At 36.6% G+C, this 15,891-nt stretch overlaps 1 protein-coding gene across 2 annotated transcripts; it reads left to right on the top strand.

Annotated features, from left to right (window-relative positions):
- The first annotated feature begins 1,908 nt into the window (after positions 1-1,908).
- On the top strand, positions 1,909-15,667 carry LOC579739 (cytochrome P450 4V2). Of its 2 annotated transcripts, none has more exons than XM_030979738.1 (12): positions 1,909-2,017; positions 2,940-3,140; positions 4,107-4,225; positions 5,540-5,625; positions 7,290-7,483; positions 8,505-8,574; positions 10,065-10,191; positions 10,728-10,895; positions 11,491-11,593; positions 12,679-12,813; positions 13,764-13,943; positions 15,396-15,667. In XM_030979738.1, the coding sequence occupies exons 2-12, from the start codon at positions 2,975-2,977 to the stop codon at positions 15,626-15,628; spliced, it is 1,581 nt and encodes a 526-aa protein (XP_030835598.1). In that variant the 5' UTR covers positions 1,909-2,017; positions 2,940-2,974; the 3' UTR covers positions 15,629-15,667. The 2 variants fall into 2 exon arrangements, with proteins under 2 accessions (XP_030835598.1, XP_030835599.1); XM_030979739.1 differs by having other exon boundaries at positions 1,918-2,017; positions 2,943-3,140.
- The last annotated feature ends 224 nt before the right edge of the window (positions 15,668-15,891 follow it).

The raw sequence follows: 15,891 nt of genomic DNA, 5'->3' as shown, positions 1-15,891 counted from the left end.
AAGCAGACGATTTTGGTTAATATGAAATGTATTATTACTGATTGGCAACTTTCGCAAACACCTATGACCTTATAAAACAATAATATTAGAAGGCCATGATCTGTATCAGCCCTGTGCGTTGTAACTCTGGAATATTATGAGGAAATAGGTGGAAACGGGATTTTTAAATCACAACCAATTAAATTATAAACTCTATCTAGTATATCAACATATTTTCAAAATAAAATACAGTACACGGAACAACAATTTCCGATTATAAGCCAGAACTGCACATCCATTTTCCATGATTTAGGCAAGTAATTATCTTCTGCGCATGTAGATTAACATGTGTAAATTCACTATCTTGATTCTGTCCCGGCTTTTTGGCGGTGACCATGATGAGATCAAAGTGAAGAAACATTTACGGAATGTTATTGAGACGACATTGACGGAGAGAATCACAATGAATTCGTTAAGAAAACGATGAATGTCCATCCGTAATAGGTCCATGGTAAAAGCAAACACGATAATATAAAGAGGGAGGGAGAGAGCGAGAGAGAGAGAGAGAGAGAGAGAGAGAGAGAGAGACAAAAGTGTTTTTTTTTAAAATAATAATAATTATAAGGGTGATTGAGCCGGCGTAGTTTTACTAATTAATTTACACTTTTAAACTTAACCAAAATGTTCAAAATAAGAGAAAAGTTAGCCAAGAGGGGGCTTTATTCTACACTAATTGTTAAATGCGGGAGCATCTTATTTAGAGAAATGTCCGTCAGAGGGAAAAATAACCATATTTCAATGAGTAGGCATATATTGTGCATATATGTATATATATATATGTATATGAGTAGGCATATATTATATTCTCTAAATCAGCCCACCAATTAAGGGCCACATATTTACCATATCCATGAGCATCAGTCACATCTATGTAAATTTAATGAGATTTATTGTCAAAGAAGACGAAGACAAAAGGAAAAAAAAATGGACGAGTGGGACAAAACCCTGAACTTTATATGCTAAAATCATGTTTGTTTGTTTTTAAAGGTGATTGTCCTAAAGTATTATGTACTTGAGATGTTTAATGGCTTTAAAACGAGAGACTTAACAGTTGCAGAGCAGAGATACAGAGCAGTTTTGTTATTTTGACCTAGATTTCAACGTTATTATTTTCTTCAAAATAACACTGATTCTATGGCATTTAGACCTATAATTTTGTTACACCGTGACCCAACAGGTTTCTTTAAAGTACAAGTGTACAAGTATTTGAATAATTTGTGAAAATTAATTTACTGACATATGTATTATAAATTGCATGCACATGTATAACGATATAGTTTCATGTAATATGTCTATAGATTATGACTTTTTAGAATTCATGTTCCTGACATACCAAAAATTGAATTGGGTTGAATTGGAACAAATTGTCTAATAGAAAGAAGAAGAAAAAAGCAGATATATTTTTTTTCTTTGATTTTCGTCATAAAGGAATATAATTGAAAAGAAATCGGTACCATCAGACCAACTAATTGCATGCATAGTATTTCAAAGCTAAGAAGTTTACTGTTAAATAAAATAAAAACAATTTGGCACTGAACGCTGATGAATAGAAAAGGAAGAAGCTGTCCACAAAAAAAATTGTGACACCAACATGCAAAATCGTGGCCCATAGGCTACAAGACATATTTGTGAACTAGATAAGACCTATTGTTGGATGCAAATAAATTAATCAAAGGTTGAATTCTTTTTCAGTTAGATGACGTGTCCCAGCCTTTACATTCTCCCCCGACCGAGTTTAATTCGAATAATTATTATCAGTTGAACTATTACCCCTGAAATGTCCACACCGTTGTTGTGGAGCGCTGAAAAGCGGTACCTGGGAAATGGGGGCACGGGACGCGGATCCTGGTATGTTTTGAATTTACGTTTCATTTGTACACAGCTCAGGCGGCTACATACAGCGTACGGGCAGGGAGGTGTTTACAATCAGTCGTCCTGACGTGTTTATCAGAAAGTGAGAGGAAACCTGGTGAAGTCGGTGAGAAATCTCTATATTTTAGGGAGCTCGGCTTCATGAGCTTTTCGTCAATGTGTTTGTTGTCTGGAATAAAAGAATATCTGAAACTTAAGTGAAAGTTCTTTTTTTTTCTCGACTGTTTGGCTTTCAATTCTGTCCCATGCCTTAATATCTGTGTACCGTATCGGTTCTCCTTCTTCTTCTTCCTTTTGAGTACAGACCTCTTTACAGAGTATTATCGTACTATACTGGAGGTGTGCAGGTGGACCTCTACACCGGGGTTTCCCCCTACTCTTATACGAATAGTGCAGTGGGTTCTTAACGTGGCCTCCATTTAACGTCCTATCCAAACAAAAACAAAAAACAAAAAAAATTGCCTGATGATGTTACTGTTATGTTAGTGATATGTGATGATGAGTTATTATCGGTTTTACTATTTTTATATTTCAAAGGAAAATATGTTTCTCATGTAAAATGGTAACAGGTCTTGACTTGAGTCTAGAATGAATGAATGAATGACTTTCCTCTTTCCTGACCCAGGCTATCTTTCAAGTTTGAAGTTCAAGTTGAATATCCGGCATCCTATTCCTAAATCTAATTCAATACTCGATAGGAAATCTGTTTTTTTACATTGTAAAATAATTTCTATTTCTAGTCTATAGAAACTTAATAAAATATCTATTTAATATTCAAAGGCTATGTACTTGGTTGGGTAATTCCTTTGGCCTTGGCAGCTAAACTGGGATGTAGGTGAGGCGAGTAACTACAAGGAGTGTCATCAGTGCTGGAATAGTGTGTATGGACAAAGCACTTGTTAATTTACAGTAAAATGCATATATAATATAAAAGCTTTCAATTCAAGAGAAGGATGTGTCAATCATTCTGTCTTCTGTAAGCTAACTGCAAACAATTAAAAAATATCAACCTCAATTTGTTTTTACAGCAGTTTCTTGTCAGGAGTATGCAAGACTTTGTATCATGGCGATAGGAATTGGAATAATCGCTTTCATCATGGCGCTTGTGGCCATCGTGACTGTCCCCTTGCTCAAGTTCATCAGACTGTGGATCGTCTTTAACAAGTTTCACGGCCCTCCTGCTATCCCGTTGCTAGGCAACGCTCTTCAGTTCAAGCAGGATCCTAACGGTAAATTGGCTAATCCCAGAATCCTTTGAAGGGGAAGTCCCTCTTGATATTAAATTGGTTTTAATGGAAGCAGAAAAATGAGAGGAACAGATCAGCGAAAGTTTAAGCAAATTCTGATTAAAATAAGAAAGTTATGAATTATTAGAAATTGCGATCAATCAAACACAAATTGGCAACACTGTGACGTATCTTGTAGCACTAAGCTCCTCTCCAATTTATTTCTTTAACTTTCATTTTCTTCATTATTGATGATGGAATATATACCGTACATATATACATGTAGAAACATATTTAGGGTGCAAGTATGATTGAAAATTTTCCTGACGGAAAATAAGAATTTCTGATTTAACTGGAGTTTGTAAGCCTTGGACTGTTTTTCATGAATACCTCAGTGCTAGTGGACACTTTATTACTATTTTGATATTCATTATTATTATTAGTATTAGTCATGAACGTCATGAACTTGCCGAGTCCTGTTCATGATCCAATTGTAACTTTACCTGTGGGCCGTGCATAAGCACTAGTGCACTCACAAACATCAATTATTTGTATATGATGGTGGATTTGAATATAGTTTCAAATATTCATTAAAACATATTTTGCTGATTTTGTTCATCTTAAAGATACTTTCTAAATACACACCTTTCATTAAAAATGTGTGATTTAATCAGGGCCCTCACATTTCATAACAAGTTACAATAACTCTTATAAGTCAATGAAATTGTGACATTTGTTTGGCTGAGAGCAAATTTGTCATGGAAATTTAGCTCTTGTTATTGTTAATAATTTTTATGGAACAAGGCCCAGATTAGAGAAAGAGAGAGAGAGAGAGAGAGAAAGCAAAAAGGGAAGGGGGAGAGGGATATATTTTGTTGCAATGAGGTTGTGTGGAACTCAGGAGAAGAAAACAAATCTCTTTTTAACATTTGTTCTTTTGTTTTTTATTTTCATTTTATCTTAATCTAGAACTTGTAGAACAAGTCAGTTCTTGGGTGGAGGAGTACCGGACCAAGTCTAAAGGACTCATGCGATTATGGCTCGGTCCTTTCCCCGTTCTGTTTATCTATAACCCACACGAAGTTGAGGTGAGTTAATCTGATTGCAGATTTAATCAACAGAGGACCAGATCATGATCTTGAGTGGGTAGGACAGGTATCTTGACCATGCTTGTCAAAACCACTCAGTCCTGAGACTACAGTTGACATCCAGAGCTAAATCATCATTGTTTCTCATTCTTTGTTTTCATGGTTTGAACAAAATGTCTTACAGATGCACATGTCCATTAATATTTGAATGGCTACTTACCCTATTTTTTAATTTTTCTTAATCAGACCATAACGTTTAACATTTTGAAACTTGATTTTAATAAAAGTTGGTAGAGTATTACTATTAATTTTTTATTTCATTTGATTAATTTTATCATATTTCTTTGATGGTTTATACTTCATATGAAAATTTTGAACAATAAAGAGTGTCCACTTCTTTTTTTCGCTGAGTGTGGATATTATAATATATGTATTGTATGCACATACAATAACATGGTAGATGTTTTAAGAGGAATGTAGAATGCAAAGTTTAAGTAGGTAGATGCAAATAAAACAATGACAGGTACTCATATTATTTCATGACCTAGTTATTCTCAGATATCAGTGAAGTGTCCATGTCTTGATAGCAGAGAAGTCCAATGTTTATCGTGCAAAAGGTTAATTGTTGAAACAAAGATAGGAGACACGCTATATCAAACATTTTTTCGACTCATTTTGATTCGATCTGTACATACTGTTACATAACTCTTCGACTGTCGGCTTCACATTTGAAAGGCAGACCTACATTTTATAATTAGCCTAGAAATGTGATTTTCCAATTTTCTTGTGAGATCAGTAAATTATCCTCTAATTTCAGTTAATAGGCCACTTTGTACTGTAGATAGTATCTGCACATGGGCAGATACTTCATAAAAGTAATTTGTACAAAGCTGTAAAAACCCATTGAGATGACTGCTTTATGCCTGTTCATGAAAGTTATGTAATCATTATTGATACACTGTATATGCACCAGAGTTACGTTCTATGATACAAATGTGGAAATATTGTTGTCAGGAGGTCAAACAAACGGTATTCATTATCTCTCTCGCTCTCGCTCTCTCTCTTTCTCTTTCTCTTTCTCTTTCTCTCTTTCTCTTTCTCTCTTCCTCTCTCCCTCTTTCTCTCTCCCTCCGTCTCTCTCTCTCTCTCTTTCCCCACTCTCTCCCTCTCTCCCTCCCTCCCTCCCTCTTTCTCTCCCTCTCTCCCTCCCTCCCTCCCTCTCTCCCTCTCTCCCTCCCTCCCTCCCTCTTTCTCTAGTTTAACTTGGTTTATGTAAATTCATTTTGTTTTGTTTTTCACTTGCCAACGTTGTAGCAAATTCTAAGCAGCAGTCGTCACATCAAGAAGGGGTTTGTCTACTCATTCCTGGAGCCATGGCTTGGCTTGGGCCTTCTTACAAGGTAAAAACAAGAGTCATTATTGATGAACCAGTTCTCCCCCCCCCCTCCCACCCCCAAAGAATTTTGGAGCTAAAAACAAATGTATTTAGCGTATTGATTATCAAGATTTCAACTACAAAATATGTATAAAATCACAAATGATTATAACAAAAAAATTAATTACATGAAATTTGAAATACCAAATATTCAAAAGTATGAAAAAGTGGTTTGAAATTTAACTAACATAATTGCTGTGTTTCTATATTACAATTTTACAAAGCCTTATACTGTAAAAGTAGAAATATTCCGGTACATTAATTTTCGTGGCTTTCGCGCTCAGGGAAAGCGCCAATTATAAAACTCGCGAAAATACAAGCATGACTTCTTAAGCGTGTTTTGAACAGGCTGAATTGCGTGAAATGCGAATTTGATAACCAGCAAATATTTTTTGGGTCGCTCAGCGCGGAAAATTAATCACTTAAAAATTACGGCGTTTTCAGTATTCGAGTTAATAATCATACAGAGCTGCCAACCATTCCGTTTTTGCCGGAATTACTCTGTTTTTTCCTCCAAATTACGGTATTACGTTTTTTCTTCATAAAATATTTTTTTTTTTTTTTTTTTTTTTTTACATACTGCATGTCAAACAACTGCCCTAAAATGGTGATTTGATCACAAATTCAAAAAAAAAACTAAAGTTAGAACATACTTGAAAAGAAAAATATTCTCAAAAAGAATGAAATGCTGATAATACCAAAATAACCACCAAACAAAATTCCTGCTTGTATGGAAAAAACAGAATGATGAATGAACATTTCTGCATTGGAAGTGTGTCGCGCTTGGTCGTTAGTTTCGTTTTTATGAATTCCTTTTTTTTTGCTTGAAATTCCTTTTCTTTTGCCATCATGATTCCTTTTTTTGGTCGCACAAGGTTGGCAGCTCTGATCATAATACAAACCTTCACTTCTTGAAGTGAAGATGGAATTTCCCTCCTTTTTTGGCCACATAAGATATTTTGATTAAAGCGCTGTTACCCTCTCTGGAGAGGATGAGGCTGCGATGGTATGAGAACTTTGCGACAGCGAAATAGATTAAGACATGTAAAGAAATGGAAAGCGGAAGACGGTGATGGGCAAAGGAGGAGATGTATTAAAGTTGTGTACCCAGACAGGTTGATTTTAAACAGTACTTCAACCAGGTTAAGATGGAATATTTCATAACTTTTTTAAAACCTATGCTAGCCCATATTATAAATGACATGTATCTATGATAATTAGTGCTATTTGATGCATTTTTTCGTTCAATCCAAAGGCAAATTGATAGCTTTATTTTTTTTAACCAGCCAGGCAAAGAACCCACCCGTCATATATATGAAGAAAGTGAGGGTAAGAGACTAGGACGACAGATGTAGGGAGATATAGAAACATGAGAAATTATATACTTTTGGAGAATAGTAAGCTAAACTAATAAGTAATTTTTGTTTAAATTGTAATTTTCATAATTACATCTCTTTTCGCTTCTGCATATTTACTTAAAGAGAAAAAGAGAGATAGAAAAATTAGGATTATCCACTTTTGGAGAATACTAAGGTAAACTAATTTCCGAGGTTTTTCAAATTGTAATTACATAATTATATAATCATAATTCCATCTCATTTTGCTTCTGCATGTTTACTATCCCCTCAGCACTGGTAAAAAATGGTTTCATCGCCGGAAGATGCTAACCCCAACGTTCCACTTTGCTATCCTGCACAATTTCATTGAGGTGTTCGACGAGCAGAGCAATACCTTGTGCCAGAAGTTTGGCGAGCATGCCCAAAAGCAGGATCTGGTCAACATCTGCCCCCTTGTCACTCTATGTGTGCTGGACATCATTAGTGGTAAGATGCTTTCATACTTGCAGCTTTGAGGGTCAAGAAATCACATTCAAATCGAAAAATTGAATTTTGTGCATTTCATGTTACAGACAGCATTAGTGATTTTCTTTGCGGTTACGGAACATGGTCGTGGCATGGTTGGTACTGCAGCCCTTTTTTTTTTTTCTTTCTACTAACCTATCATGAAACATACAGCTCCACTACGAGGAATGTTTTGTTCTGGATTGAGAGATTTGTTCTTTATATGTGAGATAACCTACTTCCTTGCCCCGTCTCCGGTCTGCCCTCAACCATCTCAACTTGGTTAGAGGAGTCCAGAAGGAGTCCAAAATGCAGAGCAGAGGATATTTCATGTTAATTTGGATCTGGATTAAGTCCAAATTTGACCCACTTTGACAATGAATATGAAAGTAGTTGTTGTCATTCCTTCATAGGTTTACCATGATTTACAGCTTTAAATGTGCCCTAGATTTTTTTGTTCTTGCCTTTTTTGTTTTGTTTTTTGGACAAACATAATTATTAGGCTTTCCCAAGTATAGTCTAGGAACAAAGGTTGTGTGTGATGGTATTGTATGAATATGTATGATGCTATTATTAGCCTTATTATCTCAAGTGTATGGTGAACAAACACCCAAAGTGATTGTCATTTGTGTTATGAACTTTATCTTTCCCTCTCTTTTTCCATCTAATCATCCATCCATTCTCTGTCTGTCTGTCTGTCTCTCTTTCACTGTATCTCTCTCTCTCTCTCTCTCTCTCTCTCTCTCATTCTTTTCCCCTCCCTCCCTCCCTCCCTCCTTCCCTCCCCCTCTCTCTCTTCTTCTTCCCCCTCCTCTCTACCCTCTCTCCCTCCCTTCTTCTCTCTCTCTCTCTCTCTCTCTCTCTCTCTCTCTCTCTCTCTCGCTCTCTCTCGCTCTCTCCCTCCCTTCTCTCTCTCTCTCTCTCTCTCTCCCCCTCTCTCTCCACCTCCCCCTTCTCTCTCTCTCTCTCTCTCTCCCTCTTTCTCCCCCTCTCTGTTGAATAGAGACTGCAATGGGCAAGCAACTACATGCACAAGATGAGAGCAACAATGACTATGTGAATGCGGTTATGAGGTAAGCAAATCTGAGGTTTTAGTTTACCAGTTATACAACACCACCTCAGTCAGTTTCCTACACTAAAGTCCCAACTTGAACCCTGGATCGGACATCATACTTAAAGGGATAGTTGAGTTCTGTTGCAGAGGGCGCTACACAAAATAATTTTTTTGTTAGATAATGAAAAACTGAGTGTCAAATTTGAAAGAACATACAATTTAAATGACAAAATCATCTTCTTTTGATCAAAATCAGTTCAGAGACGGCTGAAATATCCATAAACATAACCATGGGGCACCACAAATATTTGGTAATTTTGAACCAGCAGTTGAAAAACGAGATTGTGACTTTATACGTTTTATTCCAGCCATTGCCAATATTGGCTTTTTGTTGGCTTTTTCGTGTTCGTCATAATACGCACAACCAGATGGCCCATGTATTGTTATTATTAATTAATTAATTAACGGTCAATATATTTTTTGGGAAAGTGGAACTGAATTGATATGATCGTATTTAATTCAAATTCGAATATTTTGGGATCTAAAATTACCTTCATAGCAATTTTAGGTTCTAAAAGGGCACTAAAAATGTTGTAAATAAGAATAAGATCAATAACCATGCACTTTGAAGGCATTTGCGGTCTTAAACAAGAACTCAACTATTCCGCTTACCCTATCCCTATCCCTAACCCTAACCTAAAATCAAAGCATTCTTAATTCTTAACCACATACCTTTGGCAAAAAAGAAGCCTGGAGCAGTCGTTGCCGGAATAAAAGTTGGGTCTCCTAGATTTAATACCCAAGTTCAATCTCATTGAAACCACTTCAAAACCAGAGACTTTTTTGCAAATTTTGCGAGTGGTCAAGATTCTCAACAGTTTCATGCTGCCATTGATACAACACTGAACTTTCGTGCTTCACAAAAGTTTCTTGCAGTGAAACCCGCTGCGGTTTACGATCCAGGAATATTTTTAATGTTACAAAAATTTCTGATTTGACAGTAAAAATCATTGATATGAAAAATTCATTTTGGCATGGGACATTAATTTTCTAACTAACTAAATTTGATTATATCGATCAGAAGTTTTCTATTTAATTACGGTCTCCCTAACTCTAAGGTTCATAGTTGTAATTGATATCAAGCTGCAATGGATTTGCATCAATTGCAGTTCTTATAACACCAGTGGTGTAGCGTGAGCTCAGTCATTGAAGGGGGGGGGGGTACCAGACTTTAGTTTACTAAATCAGCTTTTATAATTTTGTTATTTTGTGTGTCATTTGATTGCCCCCCCCCCCCCCCCCCCCCCCCCCCCCCCCCCTCCCACTGTAGCTATACCACTGTATAAAACAGAGCTCAGAGCCTTTGCATTTTCTGGTTCATATCATGAGCAGAGGGGAGATTGTCATGAAGCTAGATTATTTAAGGATAATATGCACAATAAAAGTGCATTTAGGGAAATATCAAAAGTAGCTTAAAAGTAGATATTTTTTTTTGGTTGTCTTTCCCAGAATGAGTGATATTATTCAGCAGAGACAGAAGAAGCCATGGTTTTGGCCAGACCCACTTTTTGACAACACAAAATCAGGCAAGGAGCATGCTCAATGTCTACAAATACTACATAAAATGACAAATACGGTGAGTCTGTGCTTTTCATTCTTACATTCATTCCTTCATTCGCTCACCCATTCATACATTCAATCACTTATTTATTCTCTCAAGTATTCATTCATATTTTAACGTATTCCCTCATTCTTTCATTCATTCATTCTTTCATTCATTCCAAAATACTTACATTCATTTATTCATTCACTCATCGATCCTTTCATCCATTTATCAATCCATCTATCCATCGCATTTATCCATCTATTTAATAATAATAATAATGGTATTCGCATATGTATAACGCTTTTTGCTAAGTTTCTAAGCACTTAACATTGTAATTATTATTACCCGGGACTCGCATAAAACTTAAATGGAAAGACAAAAATCATTGGATGTGGAAGGATTGGTAATTTATATCATACAGAACACTGCAAAAATATAGGAAGCTATGTGTTTGAATTTTGTTACAAAAAGACAGATATATGCTACTTTTAAGGAAATCAAAATTAAGTTAGTGATGTTTTTTTGTTCTCTCTCTCTCTCTCTCTCTCTCTCTTTCTCTATGAAAGCTCATTGATGAAAGATCAAAGGAAGAAAATCAGAAAGTGGATAGCAACGACAATGATGGCTCGAAGAGAAGAATTGCCTTCTTAGATCTTCTGTTAAAGATGCAGAGAGATGATCCAAGTTTTACTAAGAGTGATATCAGAGAGGAGGTGGACACATTCATGTTTGAGGTAAGTTGTAGGAGAAAAATGAGGAAGGGCAGAGGAGGAAGGGGAGATGAAGAATGAGAGTGGGAGGAGGAGGGGGAGGGGGAGCAGAAGGGGGAATGAGGGGAAGAAGGAGGAGGAGAGGAGGAGGAGGAGGAGGAGAAGGGGAGGAGGAGGAGAAAAGGAAGAAGAACGAGGATGAAGAGGAGGAGGAGATGGAGATTGAAGAGGAGGGGGCATAGGGGAAGGGGAGGGGGAAGAGGACAAGGAGGGAAGGAGGAAAATAAGGAGGGGAGGAGGAGGAGGGGAAGAGGAGAATTGGAAGAGGGGGGAGGAAGATGGTTGTGATGATCATGATGAAGAGGAAGAAGAAGATGATGATGATGGTGCCAACGACGATGATGATGATGCTGCTGCTGCTGATTATTTTAGTGGTAGTACTAGTAGTGATGATAATGTTAGACTGGGGAATCTACCTTCCTCGACTGTAATAATGACACAGCTAGCCCTTTTAGGGTTGATTGAATATCAATAATGGGAGGGGGGGGGGGCGAGTGCATTTGCACAACATGAATTTAGTTTCACCCTATAATCATTGTCTTTTCATCTTTCATTTCAGGGTCATGACACAACAGCAGCGCTGGCTTCCTGGGCCATGTTTCTTATAGGACATCATACCAGGGTGCAGAAGAAATTGCACCAGGAACTCGATAGCGTCTTTGGTAAGATATATTCATCTTACAACAGAATCAGAATCAGTTATCTGATCTGGGGTGTGTTTCACAAAGATCCGAAGTCGAACTTAACTCTAAGTTGGACTTGAACAATTATGGAAAGACGTTAGCATCTTTGAAAATATTTTGTAAAAGTTATTTTATAAGGCACAAAATGTTGTTTCAAATCATTCATATTTTCTATTATCAAGGAGATTTCATGTTCTTGATTTGGAATTTATGAAAAGTCTAAAATACTTCAATTTTTGCTTTTGAATATATTTTATTTTTAGGCTACAAATGGCTCGCCATAATGGTTAAGTCTAACTTAGAGTTAAGTTCGACTTAGGATCTTTGTGAAACACCCCCCTGATATTCTTTTGCAGTCCAACCAATGTCACAGAAGCATCCCTACTTGACATGTGTCTTCAAGGAGATCCTGAGGTTCTTTCCGTCTGCACCTATTGCATTATGCATTCCTGCTGTGTCTTTGTGTGTCACTTCAGTTTCAGTTTCAGTTTTATTTTATTCAATTTTGTTTTACTTCAATTGGCTAAGTTACCTAAATTCGTGTTCACTTTGGTCCCAAATTGTCGAACCCAGATAACAGAAGCTGATCCCTACCTGATGTCTGTTCTCACGGAGACCCTTTGTTTCTATCCGTACCTGTGGCATTGTTCTCGACGCCTCTTTACAAGCCACCAATGCAGTTTGCTAAGCTATCCCCAAGCCTTATGACCTTTGTCCCTAATCAGTTCGAACTGATCTTCAGAAGCTACCCTACCGTACGTTAGTCTTCAAGGAGACCCTAAGGCTCTCTTCATCTGTGCCTATCACATAATGGGGCTTTATGTGCCACTACATTTCGTTAAGTTACCTAAATTTCATTTCACCATCTTATCTGTTCAATCCAGGTGACGGTGATAGACCAGTAACAGCCGATGATCTTCAGAAGCTCTTCTTCCTTACCTGCGTCCTTTGTCTCTTTCCATCCATACCTTTCGAATTATTCCAGACTCCTCATTACAAGCCACTACATTTTGTAAAGCTATCGCAAATCTCTTCCACTTTTGTCCATAATCTGTTTGACCCAGGTGACAGTGATAGACCAGTGACTGCCGATGATCTTCAGAAGCTACCGTACCTGACGTGTGTCCTGAAGGAAACCCTGAGGATCTTTCCGTCCGTACCCATCGTAGGACGGGATCTCCAAGAAGACTGTATCATTGGTAAGCAGGATGCCCATGTATGGTTTTGTATTTGTAGCAAAAGGGAACTTAGAATGTAACTTCATTTTTCCTGCATTCGGTTTCTGCACTCCAGTTTGTTCAATTCCAATACAATATACAAAACAGAATAACAGTATAAATCAACCAAGAGTACTAAATGAGGTAAAATGATAAAAAAAAAATAAAGCGATACATCAGATAACATCACACGATAGAGCATTATTTTAATTGGGTGGCCATAAAAAAAAAACATGAGGATTTGTTGAGACGACCCTTAATAAAAGGTAAGTTTCATTGAACATTCAATATAATATAGAAAATGTTAAAGCTAATAAAGTACTATAAAGGAATAAACAATTACAAATATATGACATATTTTATTTAATAAAATACAAATTACTATTATTCTTATTATTTTGATGACTTCAGAACCTTGCAGTGCACACCAATACTTATATGCTACATGATCAATGTTTGCTGATTGATTCCACACCAATTCTTTCACAATGCAATCTCATGACCAGAACTCGATTTTATCTTTAAAGGTATAGTTTAACAATATTAAATCTGAGATGCATGGCCCTACATGTTATCAGTGTCTGTGATATGGTGTAATATTGACGCCCTAAAAGAATTGCGCTTCAAAATGATCATGAAGTGCCTCAAGAAAGTAAAATTCTTTGAGTGACCGGTTTTACCGTACTCATTTTCCCCAATAGACTGTAGTGTTATAAAAACCATTAGGAAAATGAAAAATGAAATTTTGATTTCCAATCGTAACTATCTTGATAATCAGACAGGCGATCTGCTTTTAAAAGTCATGGGGTTCCTGAATGACCCAAAGGTTTATAATTATCATTATTAGCATTAGCTTAATCAAGGATTTTGTTTCAGAATCTGAGACAAAGTTACCCAATCCCTTTACCATTAATCTTCTCCTTTGTTTGTAGATGGTAAGTTAGCCCCTAGAGGCACGCTTCTCATCATCGCCATAGGATCTCTTCATCGAGATCCCACACAGTTCCCCGAACCACTCATGTTTGATCCGGATCGGTTTTTGCCGGAGTTTTCTTCAAAGAGACATCCGTTCTCCTATGTGCCTTTCTCCGCAGGACCAAGGAATTGTATCGGTAGGTTTCAGTGGATTGATGCTTCATTTTAAAAGGGTTTGCTTGTTAAAGGGATCGTTTAACAATGTTAAATCTGAGATACACGGTCCTACATGTTACCAGTGTCTGTGATATGGTGTAATATTGAAACCCTAAAAAAATTGCGCTTCAAAATGATCAAGAAGTGCCTCAAAAAAGTAAAAATCTTTGAGTGACCGGTTTTACCATACTCGTTTTCCCCAATAGACTGTAGTGTTATGAAAACTGTTCAGCTCAAAATTTGTAATTCCAATCATTAATATCTTGATAATCAGACAGGCGATCAGCTTGTAAAAGTCATGGAGTTCCTGACTGACCTAAAGGTTTATAATTATCATTGCAGCATGAGCTAAATTAAGGATTATTTCTAAAGGATCTAAGACAAAGTTACCGGATCCCTTTAAGCAAATTGCACTGTACTTTACCATTAGATATGAAGATTCAAGCCTTGTTCAGATATGAAGGGGTCAACGTACTGCAGCAGTTTTTTTTTTATCATGATGATCTAAAATGTAATACACTTTGACTTTCTGTATGTCATAGTCAGACCTAAGTGAATATGGGAAAGAAACTTTTTTTTAATAAAAATAATAATAATAAAGATAGATTTATTTAGCGCATAATAAACCTAAGTTTCTCTATGCGCTTTACAAAGTAAAAAACAAGCAAGTACAAGTATATTTAAATAGTTACAAATTAAGAACGAAATATAAAGACCTTAAACTAAAGACATGTAGCTAAGAGAATTCATTGCGAGCAAAGTTAATACAAATAGCAAATACTTAGGACAAATCAATTAGAGTAGCATATTCAATTATAATACATAGATGAAAAGTAATGTCAAAAATTACAAACGAAACAGGTAAGTTTTAAGAAGGGTTTTGAAAGTCTGTCGCTCTGGTTTACCATATCATATCTAAACAAGCTTTCAGACATGTGATTTTTCTTGATTAAGGTACGGTATATAATTTGTTATCAAATAAGAACCCACTGCACTATTTGAATTAGAGTAGGGGGAACCCTAGTGTAATGCTCCATCTGCACATCTCGAATACTGGGAGGAGAGACCCGAGGGTTACAGTGATTCAGTTCGCATAATTTTCCCTTCCCAGGTACAGGTAATGCCAAACACTTTAAAATGATAATCATCATCAATAGTGATCTGTCTTTATGACAGGTTCAGTAACCAGAATTCTATATCAAGTGTCTCTCTAAGTACCTCGGTCTTGATCGAGCCATCCGTTACAGCGTTTCATACCCTGTTGCTCCACATTCTGTGATTACATCTTCTAAAAAGCCTTTATGAGGTCTTCCCCTCTTCTTCTTGCCATGTATACGACCTTCTATGACTCTGATCATCAAGCCATCATCATGCCGCATTATGTGTCTAAGCCATTTCTTCATAATGATAATAATAATCTAATTTTCTTTCAGGTCAGCGATTTGCTCTGATGGAAGACAAGGTCTTGTTGGCCAACGTTCTGCGTTGCTTCTCCCTGGAGTCTACCCAGAGTCTCAAAGACACCATGCCTATCGCTGAGTTGATCCTCCGCCCCTCGGAAGGCATCCACATGAAGATCACACCTAGGAAAGGAATATCTAACCTTGATAGCCAACTACTCCAAAGAAAGCAGAACAATCAGAGAAGTAGACTGGTGACAGTATAATAACATCAAACAAAATGAGGAAGATATGATTTGTTAAAATTTGTACCGTAATCACTATAAATATGAACACTTCAAATTGGCTGAATTGATAATGTCACTGTGACATAGTGACGGATAACTTTCCTCAATACTTGACTCAGGAGAGTCTTCATTTTAGAGGACATGTAATAATATGCTATCCATATTTTAAGTAGTGCTCCAAGAGAGATGTTTAGTAGAAAAACAGGAATTAAGGATATTCTGTACACAACAAATGGGAGACT

Source organism: Strongylocentrotus purpuratus, unplaced genomic scaffold, assembly GCF_000002235.5.
Source record: "Strongylocentrotus purpuratus isolate Spur 01 unplaced genomic scaffold, Spur_5.0 spur5_scaffold_10, whole genome shotgun sequence".
Classification (NCBI taxonomy): Eukaryota; Metazoa; Echinodermata; class Echinoidea; order Camarodonta; family Strongylocentrotidae; genus Strongylocentrotus; species Strongylocentrotus purpuratus.
Note: the sequence above shows the minus strand (reverse complement) of the source record. Positions and strands in the feature narration are given on the sequence as shown.